The sequence below is a fragment of the Triticum aestivum genome, chromosome 6D, assembly GCF_018294505.1.
Source record: "Triticum aestivum cultivar Chinese Spring chromosome 6D, IWGSC CS RefSeq v2.1, whole genome shotgun sequence".
Taxonomy (NCBI): domain Eukaryota; kingdom Viridiplantae; phylum Streptophyta; class Magnoliopsida; order Poales; family Poaceae; genus Triticum; species Triticum aestivum.
This window is the reverse complement of record NC_057811.1, coordinates 250,759,056-250,783,298: the sequence shown is the minus strand read 5'-3', so window position 1 is coordinate 250,783,298 and position 24,243 is coordinate 250,759,056. Positions and strand designations below refer to the sequence as shown.

General features: G+C 46.3%; 1 protein-coding gene across 1 annotated transcript in view; it reads left to right on the top strand.

Annotated features, from left to right (window-relative positions):
* Positions 1-6,165: 6,165 nt before the first annotated feature.
* LOC123144562 (uncharacterized) overlaps positions 6,166-24,243 on the top strand; it is a 35,792-nt gene continuing 17,714 nt past the window's right edge. Inside the window, exons 1-8 of the mRNA XM_044563775.1 lie at positions 6,166-6,515; positions 7,615-7,849; positions 8,007-8,176; positions 10,511-10,653; positions 10,782-10,959; positions 11,209-11,776; positions 22,259-22,371; positions 23,767-24,010. Coding sequence (XP_044419710.1) covers positions 6,316-6,515; positions 7,615-7,849; positions 8,007-8,176; positions 10,511-10,653; positions 10,782-10,959; positions 11,209-11,776; positions 22,259-22,371; positions 23,767-24,010 — 1,851 coding nt within the window. The 5' untranslated portion in view covers positions 6,166-6,315. The remainder of the gene's footprint in view (positions 6,516-7,614; positions 7,850-8,006; positions 8,177-10,510; positions 10,654-10,781; positions 10,960-11,208; positions 11,777-22,258; positions 22,372-23,766; positions 24,011-24,243) is intronic.

Sequence of the window (24,243 nt, the reverse complement as noted above, 5' to 3'; positions counted from 1 at the left end):
CATATAGTTGCATGTTCACTCCAGATAAAAGGTCTAACAATTCAAACACCGTCCATTGCCGTTGTGACCCCGTTATGTAATTCAAATCAAGATGAAAAATCAAGTAGATCGCACACAGTTTATTATCAGCAACCATGTGAGATGCAGCACAAAATATCCTGGAGCACCGTCGGTGTATAGTACGCCTATGGCTTACGCGAGAAGGTGTGTCGGCTACAGTCCACAGTCGGCGTCTCAAGCACACTAGCTCGCTCCCCAAATATCATTTCACTATTCAATCATCGCCAATGAAAGATGGGCACGTGGACCCGCGTCGTGAGGGCAACTTCGGTGGCCCACTCCGGCGAGAGCGCGGCCGCAGCCGCCATGATAACAAGGTGCATGAGCGCGGCCACAATCTGCGACCGGGCGGCAAAGGCAACCCAAACGGCCGATGTTGCTTCTCAGGTGGCGGCAGCAACATCTGCCTCGGGGATATCAACTGGCGAGAGCGGCACAAAAGTTGTCCGTTCCGCAGCGACGGCCTTAGCCCTGATGGAGGCCTCCCACGACCATGTTGAGGCCGCCCACGCCCAGCTCCTGGCGGTCACCGCACAAATCGAACGAAGCTTCTCCGACAACGGTCAGCAACCCACGGCCAAAGAGCTAGTAATCGCCGAGAGCGTTCGAGCAGCCCTCCGTTCCTCCGCCGCATACCTTGCAACGACGGAGCCCGTCCAAGCCCAGATCGCGTCCGCCCACGCCCCAGCTCGTGGCGGCCTTTTCCAAAGAGATGGCGGACACGGATGGCGAGATGCTTGCCGAGTATGGTGCGATGGATGCCATGGAGCCCCTTCCCCAGGAAACCATCGGGCGCGAGCTGGACATGGAGGCGGCGGCGGAGATCGACGAGCACCAGTCGTAGTATTACTCTTTGTTTTGTTTAATTAAGAGCGTCGGCCTTTAATTTGTTAGAGTAATGTTCAGGTCAGCTAGCTCTGTTAAATTGCTGAACTTGCTCGATTAAGAAGTGTGGGTGTGCTGTAGTCTTCTTTGTGTACCCAAATTATGCAATGACGTGGATAACCACTGTAACCATGGAAATTCGAACCAAAACTTTTGACGTTCAAACTCATCACACACGGGTTAAGCTATCTGAATCGTTTGTGATGTCCACATATCGTACACAGTTCTGAATAATGGACCGTGTCTGATGACATTTTGCGCACCAGTTTTTTTGCTGAAGCGATTCCAAATTTTCGGCTTCCATGGAAATGTCTACCTCCCCGCCCCTTCCCCCTTACCAAAAGCCACATTTCCCCTCTTTCCGCCTTCCTTTCCAAGTTGAAACCTTCACTCCTTGCTTGCAGCGCCGCCTCCTCGTCGGCGACCCTCCTTCACGCTGCTCGGCCTCGTCTATCCAGGCAGGTAATCCACACCCGACCCCCATCCTCCTCCTCCTTCCACATCCCACATGCCCCGACCGCCGGCGCGAGCGCGACACCTTCCACCCAAATCACCGACCCCTCCACCAAATAAGCGTCGCCATTCGTGCCGACCCCCAGATCTTGGAGGAGCACCTTGCCATTTGCTAGCTACACCGGTTAAGCATGCTCGGTTTATCCGTTGCGTGTGCTATTCCTGCCTTTCCTTCACAAATTCTAGTGAATTGTGCTATCTAATTTTACCATGCAATCTGTTGCTCTAGTGTATATGTTCTATATGTCGTGCAGTGTGGTGCTCACTTATTAACTGTTTTGTTAATTAGTTGTCATCTTCAGTTAATTGTTTGGTTCAGTTCTGCAAATGTGATGTTCAATTCTTCAGGCTGCAATTTTGTATTGTCTTTCATGTGAGAAAGAAATCGAATTTATCTTTACAAAATTGTGGGTGCATTCTGTTATTGTATACCATGTGAGGAATAAATTGAATTTGGTTGTAGTAAATACATGAGAAACAAATACAATTGCTACAATTGGCTGTAGTTAACTGTTTGGTTAACTGTCTGATCTTCTATTAGGAGTACGTTATATTGTGCAATGTGGTGCTCAGTTAATATTTGGTTCATTTGTTGTGGTGTTTAGTTAACTGCTTGGTTCAATTCTGCAATGCGATGTCCAATTGTCGTGGGTAGAATTTTGTATTGTTGTGCATGTGAGGAATAAATCGAATTTGGCTGCACTTAATACATGAGAAACATATATAAGTGCTATATTTCCTAGTTCTTAATCATGCTTGGTTTGGGTAAATGGGTTTTCCGTGTGGCTTGAATTAATCTGATGAATCTGCAATGTGCTTATTTTTCATCAACATATTTTACTGATAGCATGCGAACCCTTACTTAACCTGATGACTAACTACCTTATATGTGTTCCAGGAAAACAATGGGAAGCACCGAGGTTTACAATCAAGGTTAGCACGTGCATGGTCCGTTGTCTAATAGCACATTATTTGCAATTGCAGGAACCATTCTAATATTTTGGTTTTTAACAATTTGGTCTTGCACATGTAGGTCTTGCTGTCAGAGGTTTTGACCCACTGTTCGACCCTTTTTGCATATGGGGAAATGAGTTGTCCATGAATATCAATCAAATCAAGAAACTCAGAAAGATTGTTAGGATAAAGAAATTAGCGACAAAACACAACAAGATCTTTGTCTGCACAATGAAGAAGACATCAGTTCACTACAAGATGGTACTAACTATTATACCTTACCTTTTTCATTCCTTTGCCCCATTTCCAATATAGAAAAGATATTTATGCACATCCTTGTTGTCCGACCTTTCCAAAGCAGTTCACTGATGATTACCTCTCAAATCACCTCTATGGTCTTGAGGCGAGGAAGGTTTTCATACAACACCCATGGTTCAATATTGAAGTGTTCCTGAAGACGACGAAGGACGGACGGTCAATCATCCACAGGCACTGGCCTAAAGTTGTAAAGACCTTCAACATGAATGAAGGCTCAATATTCGCCTTCCGCTTCAGCAGTTTTCCAGATGAGATGCATCTGTCTATATACCGTCTATGATGCTAATTTTGAAAGGTTCTACATGTTTCATGTGGAACTTGCTGCTGGTGCAGTTGTGTAATGGGGTAGCTAAGTGCTGAAGCTATATCATGTTGTACCCTGATGTATTTCAATTATGAAATTCTGCTTCCTTAATATGGAAATGAAATATATTGTGTGCTTAATATGAAATGTCAATTAGATTAATAAATGGATTATGAATAATTGGATAATTAGCCTGCTAATGGCAAATTAGCCTGCTAATTGGGTTTTGCTATTGCAATCGGTTGTTGAAAAAATACCGTGGGCGATGACCTCAGGCAACGCACACAGTTTCTAGGAATAAACTGTGTTGGATCAATGAACAATCACACATGACTTTCTTTTGAAAACTGTTTGCGTTAGACCACCTTGCGCAAACGTTTACCACATAAAGACTGTGTGTGATGGACAACCTTTGCCACACAGTTTCTTATATGAACCGTGTGTGATACATTCAATAACGCAAACGATTTAACGAGAAAAATTGTGTGTGATGTACCTGTGAACGGAAACGTTTTCCTTGTAGCCACTGTGTGGGATGTACATACGAACGGAAACATTTAGCGGAGTGTGGGATGTACTTGCGATCGGAAACAATTTCGCCGTATAATTGTTTTTTAGCTCTACTATACGTATTTCCGTATTTGAGCGCTCGCCGGTCGCACACGACCTCATTTTGCCGAACATGTGTGCCAGGAGGGCATATCCCCGACGGTTTCTGGGTCGTGTGGGAAGGACCCCCTATCGTCCACACTCACTTGGCGCCGGTTCCAAATGTCGTCGCGGAAAGCGGTTAAAAACCGTTTGTTTAGGACTGACGCGTACCAGTGCGATCTCCTTCTATGGCTAACCAAACTTGTTGTTTTGCTAGGGATTGAGGGAGAAGACCTAGATCTACACTTTCACCAAAGGAAATTTGATTCCCCCATACTTTTCTCTTCTGGATCTTGTTACTATTGGGTGTTTGGACATGCTAGACGGAAGATGTCACCTCGGAGCCACATTACATTATGGTGAAGCTCCATTGTGGTGTTAGGAGCCTCCAATTAAGTTGTGGCGAGAGTCCCAACCTTGTCTGTAAAGGTCCTGGTTTTGTTGCCGCCTTCAAGGGCACCACTAGTGGATTCATGGCACCTTGCATCTTGCGAGGGCGTGAGGAAAATAGGGCGAGTCCTTGGACGCTTGGGGAGCATCGTGCCTCCACACCCCTCCAAATGGAGACGTACCTCCCCCAAAGGAGGAAACTTCGTAAACACATCTTCGTCTCCATCGACTCCACTTGCGGTTATTTCGGTCCTTTACTCTATGCAAGTTTATTTCTTGTGTTTACTTATGTTTGCACTTGTTACCTGTGTTGCTTGTCATACAGGTTGTCCACCTAGTTGCATATCTAGACAACCTACTTTTTTGTTGAGCCTAAATTTGCAAACGAGGATAAAATTTTGTTAGTCATCTAATCACCCCCTTCCAGTCGACCATATCGATCCTTTCATCCATGCAAACCATTGCAATATATGCATGACAGGGAAGTAATATATTTGCTGTAGGGCCAATGATAGAAGAAGTGAAGCCATTGCTGAGGACGAGAGAGGATTTTAAAGTATGTTGGGTAAGGCGTTTGGTGAATTCAGTTTCTCATCAGTTAGCTAAGGTAGGTGTTAGTCGGGAGGTGTGCAATGTGTATTTTTAATAAAGAGTGGATTTTATTAACTCAAAATGAAGCATCAAGAGGATACAAAAACGACGAGCACACACTCGACCTAGCTGCATAGCTAGGATGCACACAACCCACACACAGAACATGCTAGCAAATAGCAAAGTCATATAAGACCAAAACTATGCATAAGCGGGACAAAATAAAGAAAAAGCCCAAAGTGATCAGATCCGTGATCAGCAAACTACAGACCAACCATCTCATAACAACACAAGTAGGACGAGGTTCTTCAACAAAACGCCTTCAGGAATGAAGCGATACTTAAGCGCTGCCGTCATCAGATCCAAACACTAAAGGACATAATTTAGGTTTTCACCCTGAAGAAACAGTTCGAGCATATTCGAGCACTGCCTTCAACAAGGTAACGTCGTACGAATTCGCCATTGCCAAGTATAATCAACTCAGGTCAGACTTGGGCTTTCACACCGGAGCTCAAAACCGGGTGCTCGAGAAACACCACCATTGTAGTCACTCATGTGATGCCGCCATCACTTTTCCATGGTCCCAGCAGCTACACGCGATGCGGCCGATGCAGCTGCACAACCATCCCTCCGCGTCAAGCCTTCGTCAAAGTTTGCATCCCATCGCCGAAGCACTAGATTTGAAGAGTAGCCTGCGTGGAACCGTATGAGGTTCGGAAGCCAGTGTGGAGCTGTAGGAGGTCGGTGCAGTGCAATCTTCAACCACCACCAATAGTTCGATCCGAATCCGGATCACCACCACCGGACGAGGCCCCGCGCGCCAGCGAGAGAAGGCCGGTACGACATCTAGCAAGGCATGACGCCCCAAGCGCCCCTGGAGGATGCATGCACTCGTAGGGACAAATCCACACGTGGCCCGTCCGAGAACGCATCCACGTTCTGCTGGAACAAGTCCTTTCCTGAACTGCGGGCACTACTCCGGCCAGCGCACGCCTGCACGCACCCATCATCACCGCCAAGGAAAGCTACCACCATGCATCCAACCACTTAGCCCGCCGTCGATCACTAGGACCTCGCATCCCAGTGCGTCGATGCACCGCCCGCATTTGTGCCCCAGATTCGGGTGTTGCCGCGGGAGGACGGCCTGCCGCTGCCGTTGGCCGCACTGGCATCGCCCGGCGGCGTCCTCTAGTTGCGGTGTGGCAGAGGGGGGGGGGAGGGAGAAGGTTGGCGGCGTTAGGGTTAGGCGATGGACGCCTGCTAATTACATATTACATATTGTATCATATGAAATCCCATACTAGCTTAAGTAATGAAGTGATTATTCTCAAAGAAAAAAGCAGATTTGAGACGATCGAAACTACAGTGTATATCTGATGCGCATCTCTTGAAATAAAAAACGTCTCTAAACTACATTTTGGTTCAGTTCAATTCATTCTGTGAAAAAACTCTGCAAATCTCGAAATTAAATGGGATATTTGGGGGGCTTCTGCTACACCGCACTCCCGTCTCATCTTCCCTGGTCACCGTCCCACCGCCTGTACCAAGGTCCCCGCCAGCCCGCCTAGACCCTACGGCCTACGCAGTGATATCACACGAACACGGCAAGCACACACCGTCTTTAGTCCGATCCGGCGGACCATTGGAGGATGGCAATGATGAGAAGTACGCGGGATCTGCTGATGGAGGGTTTCGAGGGGCTCGTGCGGGACGGGTCTTTCAAGTGGCCCGTCCCCCGCCGCGGCGTGGACGACGACGACGACCCCTACCGCTCGCCCTCGGCCTGCAAGAGCACGTCCGTTGCCGGCCTCTCCCCCATGGTCAGCGCCGTCGTCTCTCGCTGCTCCCGGTAATATCTTAAAGAACTGGGCGTTGGTTTTCTTCAGTTTGGAAAGAGGAAATGTTGCTCTCGGATGTTATAATTTTCGTTTATCACTTAGGCCTTGAGATTAAGAGATGCTGATTCCCGAAGCTTCTGTAGACTGTTTAATTCACGAGCCTCTTTCTTTTTGTAATGGAATTAGATCATCGCATAATCCTGGATAGTACCTCTGCTCTCTAAACTGCAGACATGGCGACGTAGGTGAAAATTCTCAGAAAATCTTGAAACGATATTAGCTTGCATATTATTATTCTTTACATGAGTCCAGGGTACTGTGTTTGGGAACAAATAGCGTAGTCTGGTCTGAGGGAGTTCATCTTGGATCTGAAAATGGGTTTAAGGTCTCTTTGATTCAAATGATTTCCAAAGGAATTTTGGAGGATTCTAATCCTTAGGATTTTTCCCTACAATGGTTGTTTCATGCATAGGAATTTTTCCTTAGGATTCCTTTGTACTAGTTTTTATAAGAAAATTTCCATCCACTCCAACCTCATGTAAAGAATCCAATGTTTTTCCTGTGTGAATCAAACGTCCATACTGATCCTATAGCATTGAAGATGACATGCCATTCCATTCTCTGTCGAAGGGTCTTTCGTGAACCATAAGATTCAGTTGGTTGAAATCGAAACTACATTGCAATGCATGTAACTGGACAATTCGAGAAATAGCGTTCTTATGGACAGTTAAGTGTCAAAAAGAGTTTGAGTTTCTCATGAATTGGACAATTAGTTTTATTTTAATATTTGGGTGCATACCATTTTAGAGTCAAAGGAACATGTTGTGTGACCTAATATAGTTTAACTCGGTTGAAAGATCTGTAGTCCAGTGGTTGGCTTGACTGGGAACCTGTTGAGCTTCCCATGTTTCGTGGAGCTGTCATAATGTTTTTCTTTAGTTTTGACTTGATTTGTGGAGCACAGTTAGCCAGGATGACTGTGCAGTGTCGTACTTTATTATAATAAGTTAGTAATACCATATAACAAATTTGCCTTTTCTTAGTTACGTAATGCCTATTTTGTGTCCATTGGATGTTGAACAGCCTTTTTTGGCGCTAATTACCTTTCAGAGTTCTCGACGTATCCATTGAAGACCTGCAATATGACTTTGATATGCAAGCATCTGACTCTATAAAGCATCCAAGAAACTATGCGAGAAACTTTTTGGAATATTGTTGCTTTAGGGCACTTGCACAGGTCTCACAAGTTGCGGGATATCTTGCTGACAAAAGCCTTCGTCGCCTGACATTTGATATGATGTTAGCTTGGGAAGTTCCCTCTTCTTCAAGCCAGCTCACTGTTAAGGTAGAAGCTTTCTTTTGATTGCTTTCCCGAAATAATTTGTTGGTCATACAGAATGAGCTGGGCCTGCATTACAATCATCTGTACAAGGTCTTTTCTTGCATTAAAGTTTTGTAATAACATCCCTTTTATACTGAATTTCATCTCTCCTCATTTGTAGGTTGAGGTTGAAAGCACAGTTAGTTTGGAGGCTTTCTCAAGAATAGCACCTGCCATTCCAACAATCGCTGATGTAGTAACTTCTTCAAATCTCTTTGATGTGCTTTCATCAACAAGTGGAGGCCGTCTTCCATTTCCTGTATATGATAAGTATCTTGCAGGATTGGACAGGTCACCTTCTGTACTGTAATGTTTTCATAGTAATCATATACGTTTCCTTGTTCAAATACCCGAGTACTTACAATTTTTTCTTTTGTATACCCTCTTATTCTTTAAAACATTAAATTTTGTTCCTTGTCTTGGATGAAATCATTATTAGTTCTTAAATAAACTAAACTAAATGTAAGACAATTTTCCTAGATATCTGGTCTTAGAGTACACAATCTGAAATTTTTGTTTGGCGTTCATGACATTGTCTTTCCTTCTGCTATAAAGTATTTCTTGCAGAGTTTAGATATGACGTCATTCTGTTTGGCGTTCATGACATTGTCTTTCCTTGTGCTATTACCTCCGTCCCAAATTACTTCTCTTAGATTTGTCTAGATACATATGTATCTCAGACTAAAACGTGTCTAGATACATCCGTATCTAGACAAATTTAAGACAAGTAATTCGGGATGGAGGGAGTATTTCTTGCAGAGTTTAGATATGACGTCATTCAGTACTTCTTATAATGGATGTGCATGTGTAGTACTACATATTTTTTTTCTCATTTCTTACAAGATATTGTAACTCGATCAGTTTAAGCAATTATGCTGATGCATTGTTACAACTGGTCATCGCTTTATCGGTATAAATACAGAAATGGAGATATATCGTGTACTGTTGTCAATGTCAGCTAATTTTCTTGCGCACCCTTGATGTGTATGTCTGTTCTTAATTGTTTCCCAAATGAATAAAAACACATAATTGCATCACACATCTGATGTCTTCTGTTCTTGCTGCTTATTCTCAACAAACAGAGGCTACCTTCATATACAAAGATGGAGTTTTTTTGGGCAATCACTAACTAGGTTTTGTCTCTTAAAAGTCTTGCTTGTACGACATTTTATTACTCCCTCTGTTCCTAAATATAAGTCTTTGTAGAGATTTCATTATGAACCACATACGAATGTATATAGATGCATTTTAGATTGTAGATTCACTCATTTTGCTCCGTATGTAGTCCAAAGTGAAATCTCTACAAAGACTTATATTTAGGAACGGAGGGAGTAGATTCCATTATATAGTGATTCACTACCTCATTCATGCTGAGTTATAGACTCCTGGCATGTATTGAAAAGGTTGTATGTGTTAAGGAGTATTAGTATATATAGGTCTAGGTCTAAATTTCCTTCGTTGTACCCCGAGTCTATTGTACTCCCTCCGTAAACTAATATAAGAGTGTTTAGAATACTAAAATAGTGATCTAAACGCTCTTATATTAGTTTACAGAGGGAGTACTACATATTTACCCCATGGGCTATGCAATACAATCAAGTTGCATCCATAACATGGTATCACGAGCCAGTTTTTTCTCGCACGTGTAACTCATGCTCCTCTAGATCGATTCCTTCGGTCTCCAGCCCACCCTCCCAGTCGATTTATCCGTCTCCACCTTTCCCCATCGATCTCCGGATCAGATTGGTCCCGTCCTCTCACCTGTGTCTCGTTGGCTGCATCGTTCCCAGGTTGTCTGCTCCCTCGACAGATCATGCCAGATCGGACCCAAGCTGGACCTTCAAATGCAATGCTATTGCGTACACTTTGCATTTGGTGGTTGTGTGTGTCGCGCGTGGGGGGGGGGGGGGGGGGGGTTAAGGAGTATTAATATAGGTCTAAGGTCTCTTTGCGTAGTTGTATTAGTATAGGTTTCCTTGTACCCCAAGTATATTGTACAAGATATTTGCTCCATGGGTTGTGCAATACAATCAAGTTTTGCATCCATAACAGTATGACGAGCAAATAACAACTATACATTTTCTTGCTTCTGTAGGTGTACAGTAATGTAACATTGAGGCTGTAGAGCGAAGCCATAGTTTAAAAGCCATGTTCGTAATGTCCTTGATATCAAAGGATCGTAGTGTATAGTGTACCATGGTACAAACATGGACATGGCTTCCTTCTCCCAAATGCCATTGTGGGAAGCAGATTTTGTCATTGTTAACGATATATAACTTGTTCATATAGGCATTTAAGTGTCAATGCATATTCTGAAGTGTTATCACTATCTGAAATAGGATGGTAATTGACATTCCTTCACTATCTGAAATAAGATGGTAGTTGACATTCCTTCACTATCTGAAATAGGATGGTAGTTGACATTCCTTTTTAATTTTAAATTATTCGCCAATTATATACTCCTTTTTTAAAGTTGAATGCATCAGAAACATGTCTATAAACTTTTATTTTCAAATAAAGTTCAGTTATGCTATTTCGTTTCCTCTTAATATAGGATATGTAAGTATGAATTTCTGTTGGTTCCTTTTTGGTAAAGGTGACTCTGAATGTGTTTTGTCCATATAGAGCATTTAAGAAAATGAAGACACAGTCTGAGTCATCGCTTCTATCGGGCTTCCGATCACAGAGAGGAGAAAGGGTTCTAGAAGTCGATGGAACATTGACAACTCAACCAGTACTTGAGCATGTTGGGATTTCAACATGGCCAGGTTTGTCTGGTTTACTGATGGGGCTGATCAAGTTGATGGCATGTTTGATTACTTACAGCTTAATTTATGTTTTCACCTTGTTCCTTTTGTTATATTTATATCACTGGTTTCAACCTTTGGTGATGCAGGAAGATTGACACTTACGGATCATGCCCTTTACTTTGAAGCTGTAAAGGTTGTGACATTTGATAAGCCCAAATCTTATGAACTTGCAGAAGATGCAAAGCAGATTGTTAAACCTGAGCTGACTGGCCCATGGGGTTCACGGCTGTTTGACAAAGCTGTTATGTATAAATCAACAACCTTGTAAGTTTAAAACAAAGCAAATACTCAATATTACATTAAATGAACATAGGTTGTGCTTTACAGCGGTCTTTTACTAATTATTTAACACACAACTGATTGCTATTTATCTTGAGAAAAAGTCTGTTCTGTTAAGACTGGTGTTCTACTTACGATTAGCATATATATATTATATATATATATATATATATATATATATATATATGTTCTACTTATGATTACTCATCTCTGACTATATAATATTGAATGCAGAGCTGAACCAGTGATCATAGAATTTCCAGAGCTGGCCGGGCACTCTCGCCGTGATTACTGGTTGGCAATTATATCTGAAGTTCTTTATGTTCACAGGTTTGTTAGGAAGTTCGACATAAGTGGAGTCGATAAAGAGGAAATAATTCTGAAGGCCTCGCTTGGTATCTTGCGGTTGCAAGCCATCGAAGAATTAGCTTTTCCAGCTTCCAATCGATACGAATCTCTTTTGTTGTTCAATCTTTGTGACAAACTGCCTGGAGGAGATGTAATACTTGAAACACTAGCCAGTACTATATCATCAAGAAGTTCAGCTCATGCCAATCAACCAGGCATGAGCATTGGAATGCGTTCCATGTCTGCCTTCGCTGTCCTGTCAAACCTGGGCATGGTATCACCAGGTAATAATAGTGAGAGACTCTTTGTTGGTGAGATAGTCGTTGGGGAAATGAGTTCCTTGCAGAAGGCAGTTACTGAGTCAATGAACAACTACAAGAAAGTTGAACTGGCCCAAGCCACAGTTGATGGAGTCAAAGTTGATGGGCTTGATACAAACCTGGTAGTGATGAAGGTAAACTAAGAACAACATAATCTCTTCATCTTTTCAATTACTTTAGGTTGTTTGGCCTTTTCGAGCATTATCGCCCGTTCAATCTGGTCACTTAATTTTACTGCACTTTGGACTTGTATTTCTGGAGCCAGGTTCTTGTTTCAGTCCCTATTGTAACATTGGTTTAATTAAAGTTCTCGAAACTGGAAATATAGAGGCATATATGTTGTCTCATGGAAGTCCAGATGAGAGCGGGGAGTGTTCAGGGTTGCAATCATTCTGTCATCCTCTTTATGTTCAAAACATATTGTTTTGAGGACTTGCATGACACAGAGCAGATTGTTGTGTCAATGGGATGTGAAGAAAAAAGAAAGAGCAGGAGTAGTCTTATCCTTAGTATAATATGCGGTGGCCGGCAGCGGGGGTGCGGCCAGCAGAAATAGGGGATCTACAGCAGGTTAAGGCAGCAGCAGTACGTAAGGGGAGGCAGCAGCGGCTGTGTGTAGAGTAATGTGCCCTGCTCTTGTCCAAGGCTGCTCATCTGGCTGGACGAGATGCGTGCCCAGGAGCTGCTGCTGTGTTGCACAGCAGGAAAAAAAGTGCATCCACTTGCTCTGTACGGAAGATGAGATAGCTGCAGAGGAGTATAAGTGGTCAGGCAGGCAGTGCAGCCAGGAGTGTGCGTGTACTGCAGTGGACGAGCAGTTTGGGTGTCTGGTGCTCGTGCATTTTGCCTGTGAGGAGAAGAGTGCGTGTGGCCCGGACATTGGGAGCAGCATGCTGGATTCTCGGCTTTGGCGTGTGCCAGGGAGAAGATTGGTTTCTTGTGCTCTTCCATTTAGCAGCTGCTTGGGGTTCAGCTGTAGTGCTGTACTTGTTAGCTGCGCAAGAGAACTTGTGTTGTGCTGCTTCGAGGCTCTGTTTGTTAGTCGCCGACTAATCACCGAGCCGGTACTGGAAGACAGAAAATCACCAATTATGTCCAACTAATCGCTGAGGCGGAGGCATGGTGACTCGACTTGACTTGTTGACTCAGAAACCTTACTCTGAGGTGATCCGTAATCATGGAGGAAAATCGAAGAATTGAGAAGCTACTTGAGAAATTGACTCAATTGAGGGTGGAGAAAAATAAGGCTAATCTAATTTAACCCCGGAAGGACAGTTGTTTTTCCACTTTCTGAATTTCTGCACTCATTAACTGTCTCAATTTTTCAACGACGCCCATCGAGCACCATTCGTGGGATTGTGAACAACCGGATAACCACGACTTCCATGAAGAGCAACCGAAGGAGATAGAGCATGGAAGGCACGGCACCACACGAATTCTTGAGGAAAACAGAGGTCACAATGATGGGAGAAGTCGCGATGTGCTTGCACAAGGAGCGGGCGAAACGATCGCCGCTCCCTGCCACCTAGCGACGAAGACCAGAAGGAAGGCGTGGACGAGCGGGGACATGGCCCACCCGAGGTAACAACAATAAGAGAAGCAAACGATCCTGTCGAGACTCACCTGGTCCACCATCTAACGATAACAGTGATGACCCAGAGGCGACTAGGTCGCCCGCACATCGAAGGCCATCACACCTACCCAATGAACGTGTCGACCAGGCGTGATTGCCGACCTTCAAGTTTGGCAACGATACTATGGGATGTCGAGCCCTCTCCCACGAAATCACCAGCATGAGGGTGCCACGCCATGTACAGACTCACAACTTAGAGAGTGACTCACTAACCCTGTCGCCTTATGAAGTTTCCCAGACGTTACGGGTCATGGGCGGCAATACCTCTGACATGGCAAACATCCTACCACCCATCTACAAGGCAACACCCTTGCATGTCTTAGGAACCTACTTTTTTACCGAAAAAGTCTTTCGCCCCGCTTTACATATAAAGCAACAACCTCATATGGCCGAGCAAACCACAACACAACACACCCACAACCACACTCACCCAAGGCCAGATACAAAGGTGCTAGAAGCTACAACAACCACACACTGAACGACTCGAAGTAGACTACAAGATGACAGTAAGCATCACTACGAAGCCGCCGGAGCACTCCCAGGAGATACCAAGAAGAGGTGAAGTTGAGGGTCGACGACATCGTGAGCTCCAAGACGGTGCCTTCAGGAAGGATACGACACCGAAGTGCCGACGCCGCCCGATCCAAGGATCTAGATTTTCATCCGGAGCACGACGAAGAGAAAGGAGCAACCTTAACGGAGACTTCAGGAAGATGACGACGCCCACGGGCGCCGCTTTCGTCGGCTTGGCCGAAGCCTGACAGGGTTTTCACCTCGGCATGCATGCTCCTTCGCCCAGTGTGTGGCCAGGCATGAGTACCCTAGCGGAACACCTACACGGAACGTCAAAACGCCATCCACCACACAGCCCATGCGGCCATGGCCGCTAGCTGCACGCACCTGAGCTGCGAGCTTAGCCCACGAGCACCGCAGCTCCCACTACTGAGCCGCTGCCTAGGAAACACGACGCCCAATAGGGCCTCCATGGCTGCAAGCGATGAATCGACGGGCAAGCTCCGACCGCCGATAGAGCCGCCAGCAACCGAGACAATCAGATTGATCGGGGAGCCACCAGGTCGGAGAAGAAGTGACACGGGAGCGGACCACGTCGACGACAGGCGCCCCTGCCGGTGACGGGTGGCCCGATTGCATCGGCGCCACCCATCACTCCCAACTCCTCTCCATACGCCACCTCCTGTGGTGCCTGACCATAGCTCCCGGCCTGGATCCGCATCTGGCTTGTCCCTGCCGCCCGCTCCACGACGCGAGGTGACGGACCGGCCACACCAGCAACCGCGAAGGACCCCAGTGACCTCCACCAAGACCCCGCGCCAACGGACCGACACCGGAGGAAGTCCAGCTGTCGCCGCGACGCGACCCGCACTGCCACCATGGGTTGCCACCACGCCGTCGCACCCCATAACCAAGCCACGACCAGGGTGAGCGCGACCACCACCCTGAGCCGCCAGCGGCGACCAGGGGGCAAATCTGGGCGGATGACCGGCAACCACCGCACCCAGCAGTAGCTGCCGGCGTGCTGCCGTGGGCCACGGCCAAAGTCGAACCCGTCAATCGCTGCCCGCCCCGTGCCGCCCGCCGCCAGGAACCCATCATAATGGATCTGACCTGGGCCGCCGCCGCCAAGCACGCCCCGCCTCCGCCAGACACGCGCAGCCGCCACCACCGCGAGCACGAGCCACCGCCGCTGACAAGCAGTCCTCCACACCAAGGCACAGCTGTCGGCGCCGCCGCGCCCCACACGTAGCGCCACTCCCCCGCTCGAAGAAGGCGTCCTCGCCGCCCGCGCCCCCACGGAGAGGAGAGGAGGCCCCGTCGCCGCCGCTGCCAAGCGGGCTTTGCCCGTCAGCGTGCGGCGGCGGCGAAGTGGGATCTAGAGGAGGAGGGGGTGGGGGGGAGGAGGAGAGCTTCGGATTAGGAACCTATTGCCCTATCGACTGTTGGAACACCTTTTGTGAACCTCTTCATTAGAAGCCTTTCTACCACGGGGGACAACAAGGAGATAAAAGAGGATTTTAAGCTCATCAAGATGGCAAGCAATGAAAAGCTACATGACTACCTCCACCATACCGCTTGGAATGGCACAAAGTCCCTTACCTCCCGGACAAAGAAGTAACCGAAACACTGAAGGTTGCGGTCCACAAGGATCGAGGCACCACCTCCATATATGAAGGAGACCCTACCACATGAACCAACTTGTCAAAATTGTCAGAAAAGCAATGGCTATCGATGTTGCCATCACACGGAAGGCCGAAGATGGTAGGGACTGAAGTCCAAATGACCCGAACATGAGAAAGAACACCAGCAGAAATGATGGAGGAGCGACTCGAACGTCATGGTTGGATGCATTAGCAATGACTTTGAACGTTGAGGTGAGCCACATGTGCAGCGCAAAGTGTGCCCCAAGAAGCGTCAATTGCAGTCAAAATCCAAGTTCTAGGGCTCAAAGGATAAATGCACCCCTTTTTGATTTGAAGAAGGACAGAGGTAAATGCTAGGAAATATGCAACTTGTATTCCCTTGGGGCCATAGGCCAGTATATATACATGTACAGGTGGATGAAATATGCAAAAAAAACCTTATAGAATGGAACAAATAAAAGGGTACATGGCTAAAATATATAACTCAACCCCATCCCCTGTAAAAATCATGGTGGATCAACAACATTGAGTTTGGAGAGATACTCTGCTATATTTTGGGCCTGCGTAAAGAAATCCGCCAACTATAACTTGGAAGCCACATACTGAAGAGAATAACCTTATCCCACGCACCCGAGTGCACAAAAGAAGCCTCGACACCATTATGCTTGGTGAGCTCATGCTTCACAGGGTTGCGCGCAGTATTGATAGCACATGTACTGGTTGATGAGAGGAGTAGGTGTAGTGACAAACACCAAGATCTTCAAGCAGCCATCGTAGCCAAGCCTCCTCTACTATTAAAAGAACCATAGCTTGCAACTCAGTCTCCGAACTCGAATAGGAAACTACAAACTGCAGTCAGTCTTTTTGTCTTCTAGGCAATGAGAGAACCATCAAGAAAAACACAGTAAGCAGAAAGGGGCCGTCAATCTAAAGGATCACTAGCCGAATAGCATTCAAATAGGCCTGAAGCTGGAATGAACTGGATCGTGGGAAGAAGAGATGGCGAGAGATAGGCCCACGAAGATACCGTAGAACACGCAGGAGGTGACTGTAGTGGACCAAAGTGGGAGCAGAGACAAATTGACTTAGAATTTGAATGGGATAGGAAATATCTGGACGAGTGATGACTAGATAGACAAGACTTACAACAAGATGACGACAACGCGTAGGATCAGACAAAGGCTCATTGTTAGAAGCACAAAAGTGGACTTTGAGCTCCATCAAATCAACAGTGTGCTCAAGCAAGAAGATCTGGATATACTTCCCTTGGGAAGTAAAGAAGCCGACAGAGGTAGAAGAAACCTCAATGCTAAGGAAGTAGCGAAGAGCACCAAAATCAGACATAAGAAATTGCTCACTAAGACGAGCCTTCACAAACACAATGTACTTAAAGTCGTTGCCAGTGATGATCATGTCGTCGACATATAGAAGAAGAGTCTGTCAATGAGCTGAAAGGTGGACAAAAACGCTGGATCATGAGCACTCATCGGAAAACCAGCCACAATCACCACTAAGGCGAAGCACTCAAACCAGGCACGAGGGGCTTGCTTAAGGCCATATAGAGAGCGACGAAGATTACAGACCATGCCATCAGGAATAGAATACATGACGTGCGGGAAGACTAAGACCTAAACCTAAGCTCTAATACCATGTTAGGAATATGTAACTTGTATTCCTATGTGGCCATAGGCCATATATATACACATGCAAGTGCGCTACAATATGCAGAAAGTCCCTTATAGATCGGGGAAAACGCAAAGGGTACACAACTAAATATATATAACTCAAATAGATTATCACAATTGGTGCGAAGTTGCATATGACGGGATCCCATGGAAGAGCTTAGTGCAGGACCCTCTCAAACTACATGGAAGAAGAACAAAGGCTGAGATCAATGTAGAGGTCGTAGGACAATGACGATGACCCCCCCCCCCCCCCCAATGTACTTATGCGGGTAAACCATCTATGCATAGTTCAAAAAAGCGGTAGGCGTTAATTGTGTGTTTTGCCACCGCCTTGCGCTTTTCTGACCAAAGCGCATGCTTATCCGCAATTATGCGCAGATTAAGCGCAGCTATGCACTAGGCATTTTGCTATCGCCTAGAACCTAGGCGCGCCTTTTTTAACTATGTCTACAGGGAGTATTAGTGACTTACAAGTCGGAGGTTGAAACGAAGAAGATAGCAAGGGATGTCCTTGTTTGACAACGCTTGACCTGCGGCTAGAATGAAATAGGCAGAAGTACCCATCATGCTCAACGAGAAAGACTGCCCACCAGGATGCCAACGCCCATGCCGACTTCCTCTAGTCGTATCCCCTATCATAGGGAGCGCGTGAGTTCATCGCGTACTAATTGATGGGGGAGTTCCTTTAGCATGATTTCGTTGAAAACATTGGACCAGATGTAGGTATCCCACAGAGAGAGAGAGCAGGACTTGAGGGAGTTCCATGGAATTATCCCGGTGATGTCACACTTGTCGTCATCTTTGAGAAATCAGATGATTTCCGCAAGCTGTGCACCTTCGAGGTTGTTGACTTCAAGATGGTCTACATGGCCATGATAGTCCGCCACATGTTTGCACAATTCATGGCTATATTGAATCACATCTACATGATGGTAAAGCTGCCAGGGCTGAAAGACAGCATCAGGGTCCAAGGCTGCCTTGAACACAGGTTGAATGTGATGGGCGGAACTATGAAATGAACGCCACCACTTGGGTCCTCAACGAGCGGGTGCCTCCTATGATCTTCCTGTTAGAGTACTATATATATAGCCGTGTAGCCTTTTCTATTTTCCCCATTTTATAAGAGGTTTTCTGCATATTTCCTGCACCTGTCCATGTATATATACTGCCCTATGCCCCCATGGGAATACAAGTTGCATATTTCCTAACATGGTTAGAGCCTAGGTCAATTTTTTCGCACACGCAACTCTTGCTGTGATCCCTTCGCCGCGATGTCGTCATCTTCTTGCCGGTCGTCCCTGCTCTCTTTCCCTCCGCCGCCGCCGTACCTCTCGGTTGCCGCATTGGACCACCCCGCTTCCGATCCACGCCACCCCGCCTCTGATTCATGTCCTGGACACTGCGCTGTCTGCCTCCTAATCGAATCGTCCCACCTCTCACACGTCTCTAGGTCACGGATGTACTCTCGCACCAGGTCCTTTCGGTCGCTGCCGCCATCTTTCTCAAGTTGGTTCCCTGTGCCAGGCCCGTGTTGCCCCTCCGCCCTCTGCCATTTAGGTCGACGCCTCCCTGGTCGTTGCTGCCCAGCTGCGCATGCACGCATTTACAAGGCTGCCGCCAAGCTGCGCACGCGTGCATTTACAAGGCTGCTGCCCAGCTGCGCACCCACACATCTACAAGGCTGCTGCTTCCCCCGCGCGTGCACACAATCTCCTTTGCTGGTCGTGCTTCCTCCCTGCCCGCCGAATCTTGGCGGTGTTCCTTACATTGACTTTGTCTCGCACACCTCGGTGCTCGTACACTTGCGATGTCGTCTCCTTCGACGTCTTTCATAGGCAGTGGTGGTCGCTCTTTAGTAGCGCCTCTCGCAACCTCCGCACATGGTGATTGTTGCTCTACACCCTCTGCCCTCGCGACTTTCACCGTTAGTGTTGGTGCATATTGCTCCATCAGCCGCGCCTCACACACGCGCCTTCTCTTGGCACTTGGTGCTTGTCTGCATGCGCCCTCGTCTCCTTCATCGGCTTCTGCAGATGATTCTGGTCATGCTACACCATCTTCTGTAGGGGCTTCCATAGGTGGTGGTGGTTGCTCCTCTCGTGGTGCTGCTACATCCACTACTTCATCTGTGTCCTTCATTGAGCAGGAGAGTGCGCAACTTCGCGACCCGCTTCTCCCTCGGACTCCTTTGCCGGGTGCATCTACGTCCACCTCTTCAGTTGAGCCTCTGACTAAGCAGGAGATTATGCGACTTCGATGCCTACGAGGTACGACTTTTGGTTCTAAATCAACAACTTTTGCTACTGGTTCTTTTGGCACTGTTAGACTATCTACTACGCTAGCCCATACATCTCCATGGATTCTTGATACTGGAGCATCTTTTCATATGACTCATGATTCATCCACTTCGTCCTCCATTCTATCTCTCAATTTTCCTATTCATGTTCTTGATCCTGATGGTGCCATCCTTCTGGTTAATGGCCGAGGCGTTCTTACTTTGTCTTTTCATGTTCCTGATGTTACTCATGTTCCCGGACATACCATGCAGCTCATTTCTAGTTGTCAGATTGTTGACTCTGCTTGTAGGGTCATTCTCGAATTTGACTCATGTTCTGTTTAGGATCTTCACACTGGTGCTCTCCTTGGTGCTGGCCCCCGACGCCGTGACTCCAAGGGCCTCTGGGAGGTTGATTGATGTCACCTTCCCTCCGTGCTATTGTTGCACTCTCTCCACCTCTGTTGCCTTGTCTCCCAACTCTTTTCAGCAATGGCATCATTGCCTTTGTCACTTGTGTGGCTCTCATCTCTCATCCTTAGTTCGAAGTGGTTTTCTTGGATCCGTCTCTGGTGGTGTATTTAGATGTCAGGGTTGACGGCTTGGTAAACAGGCCAGTTACCTTATCCATATAGTGAGACCGTGTCTCAGCGTCCTTTTGACCTTGTTCACTTATGTATGGTGTCTAGCTCCCTTTGCCTCGGAAAGAGGCTGTCACTACTATATTATATTTATAAATGATTTCTCTCCACACGTGGATATATCTTATGTCTTCTCGTAGTGAGGTCTTGTTTATATATAAGCGTCTTGCTACGATGGTTCACACTCATATGTATATTGGTGTGTTCCGTGTTGACCCTGTTGGAGAGTATATCTCCAAGATGTTGTGTGGAGTCCTTGCTAAGCAGGCTACTCTTGCTCAGTTCTCTTGTCCTGGTGCTCATGCTTAGAATGGCGTGGCTGAGCGCAAGCATCATGACCTTCTCGAGATGGCTCGTGTGTTGATGACCGCTACCTCTCTTCCGCCTCACTTTTGGGTTGGGGCTGTCTCCACTTCCACCTATCTCAGCAACATTCGGCCATTCACTGCTCGCCTTTGACCGCTCTCCTGATTATTGGGCGCTTCATTTGTTTGGTTGTGTTTGCTGTGCGCTTCTTGCCCCCCATGAGCGCACCAAACTTACCGCTTAGCCCGTCGAGTGTCTTCTTAGGGTACAATGATGAGCATAAGAGCCGTGGTTGTTGGGATCCTGTCGGTCGTCAAATGCTTATTTTCAACACACCTATCACTCCTGTTGAGCCCTTGTCTACCCATCCCACCTGCTTCTTAGACTGCCGCAGATCCGCCGCCGCCATCTCTTATGGTTTCCTCATAGTTGTAGATCCTGTTGAACCCAAGCAAAAGGGAATTTTTTTAGTACGAGCCAGCTTGATGCAAGGAGGGAGGCCTACCCCCTTTCTCCCATATTGACCAATGCCCGGGGAGCATTGCAGAACCCCCCTCGCTACCCCCTTTGGAACTAACCATATCGTCTACCAGCGCCGGCAGTGTCCTCCGGCACCTTGATGGGATCTACCCGAGACAGAAAGCCCTAAGCGAAAATAGGTCATCGAAAATTGGAAGGCTCGCGACTGGGTCAAGAAACTCACCTCCGCCGTCCTGACTAGGACCAAGCACCAAACCATATACCCATGCTGGTTCATCTTGTTCCTTAAACAGGAAATTCTTTGGCGGAAGAAGCCGCCCACAACATGGACATCCGTGCATTGCCCGTCCCACAAGTCTTTGATGGCCGCCACCATTGGAGTAAGGAAACTATAGTTCGCCGGATACGAGTCCCATTTGACTAGTCGGGCGTTAACAAACTTGGGGGCACCAGTCTCACTAGACACGATAACCCACCACTTCGCCGGGCCGGCCTTGTCATGACTCCAAGAATTGTGGGGCTGCATCTCGATGAAGGCCCAACCTTTGCCAGTGCGTATCAAGGACTGACAGGAACATGGGACCTCATTGGGCGCCAGGTTCGCATTCACCTTAAGCAAGAAGTTATGGAAGAGATTCGGATCTTAGCGGATCCCGATGAAGCGCTCACAAAGATGCATGAAGGCGGATAAGACCACCGATCAGGGCTAGTGATAAAGCTAGATTCCGCAGAAATGGATCATAGAGTAGAGGAAAGTGGACAAGGGGAAATTTACACCACCTAGGCAAGAACCATCATCGCGGCCCCGCCGGGTGTCGAGGAGTCACCCAGGGAGAAAGCGGTGCCACAAAGCCTCAGATGCTCCTTTGTTGGAGATATTTGCATTGTGCACACTTGCAATTTCAAGTTCAAGTGTATCTATGCACCACTTCAAAGTTGGAAAATTGTTACATCTGCTCTATTAATCATCCACGGACTGGAATGTACCATCTATATCCATTTTTGAACATGTGAATTTAGTCAATTACTCTTCCAGTTGAAATTCCAAATGAAGGCAATTTAGTTCGCCAGAACTCAAAAGGTAGGGTTTGGTGAGATCTGCCATTTAGGAGTGTAATGTAGATTACAATAAATGTTCATACTTTTTTTCACGTGCCGCTCATGTGCTCCCCATGCAATGGTCATGAATAGACATTCCACGCCACTTGTCATGTACCCAAGCTGGCATGCTCATGATCTACACTGCAATTTGTAACTTCTATGGCCTAGTTTAAGTAACCAGAGTTCAGTAACCTGCAATTCAATTGTCTCTTATCTACATGTGTACTTTCTTTGATGGTTTATGTTTTCAATACAATTGCACCAACCATGTATGTCAAATGCCAAATTTGTGTTTCCTATGGGCAGTTATGAATATAATGATTTAATTGTATCTAGGAATTGTTATCACCGGTAAGTGACGTTTGGAGGTTTTTGGTGTCGTTGGCATTGTGGGACGAGCCTTTGAAGTCATTCGTCTTTTGCTTGTTATCTTCTTCTATTATCATAAGGTATGCTGCTTTGCCCATATATATTTTTATTTTCTTTATGCAATGGTTGGTTATTGTGTACTATTGGACATACTAACAAATAAAGGCAAGGATCATGTTCTGCTACATCTCATGGAAGGAGGCTGCCAACATAAACTTGTGGGGACTTGCATGTGTTAATATTTGTGTAAGAATGCGCTGCTGGTTGTTTTAGGTAGTACTTTTTTTGGTGGATAATGGAAGTCCATTTGGTCGTAACACCATTCGAGTTTGAGCACCATGACAAGATAACTAAGCAAGTGTGCCCTACTTAGCTAGGAATCCGCCCGACAAATGGGAGATATACTCACCAGCAGAGTCTACATGAAAGACATGAATAGGGGTAGATAACTGGGCATGTACGGTGGTAGCGAACTGCTGATATACAGGAAGAACCTCATTGTGAGAAGACATAAATATTTCCAAGTTTAGTGAGAAATCATGTATATCGAGACCCCCTTTCGAGATGAAGGGAGCTTTGACCCCAAACATCTGAATGAACAAGATCAAAAGAATGCTAAGACATTAACTCCCTATGAGGGTAAGGTAACCGAATCTTTTTACCAAGCTTACAACCCTGACAATCTAAAGGCACATCTCCTAAGATAGACCCCATAAAAACACAATGAACTAAATACGAAAGATGAGAGTCGCACAGATGATCGAGACGCTGATGGAAAGAGCTCCTAGACCAGGTAATGGGGGCAGAGAGACTGGCGGCCATGGCAATGGAAGGAATATGAAGCCAGTAAAGCTCGAAAAAGGGCCCAAGAAGCGCTCACCCACCAGCCACCTCCATCGAGCGTCGTGAGAAAGACCGAGTTAGACCGACTATAAACTAGCTTGACGATGGTGCTCGCACACGTAGGTTGCGTCGCTGCCATCTCCAGGAGACCGTCGCCACAGGAAGCCACTCACTAGGCTGCCGCCGCCACCAGTCACACCCACCAGGACAATGGTCTGTCAACTTTCTAGAGCCCGCGCATAGCAACGCTGCGTCCTGCCAAGCCGGCAGCCTATGAGAGGGAGCTAATGACGGGAACATGCATTCATCGACTTCACTGACCACTATGGTTTGAATTTCACCCTGGAGCAGCGGCTCAGATAATCTCACAACATCAATTGGTGAACAAGTTGTTCGGCTACGATTTCATGGTGGAACACCGTCGTGGGCATCTGAAGATACCAAGCGTTGTGCTCTCGAAAAAAAAAGATACCAAGAGTTGCTTAGTAAAAGTACTAGTGTAGATGCTACTAGTAATCTGAACTCAGCAGAAGTTCATGGATACGATGAATCTTAATATCAGCTTGTCAACTAATTGATGATTTTTCATCCCTTCATATTAGTGATGTTCCTATGCTTCTATGCTGAGACAGGGGATGGGTAGTCTATTTTCTTGTTATGGTCATACTGTTATCAGCAACGGTCATGCTGCTGACAAGACTAACTAGTCAAGGAAAGCCAATGACTGAGGTCAAGGTGACATCTCCACCTTCAATGAACACTATGGAGCAGCTCTTAGCTGTTCAAAATGCTATTTCCAAAGTTGAAGAGCTTGTCCAGGATGCAAATATTGTTCTTCTGAAGATAAGAGCTCTACTGCTGGCTTTTCCATCTCAGGTGATTATATCTTCTTAGTTTTCACCATTCCATCTTAAAATTTATTTTGATTTGCAGTTTTGCTTATGTGCTGTCTATGCTATATGGGTAATGTTGTAGTAAGAAGGTATCATGCACTGTAGATTGTGGCAGATGTATTGTCCAAGGGGATGTCTAAGTTACACTTTAATTTGCAAATTTATACTTAATTTGGTGCAGAAATAATGAAACCACATACAACTACGTGCTTTGTT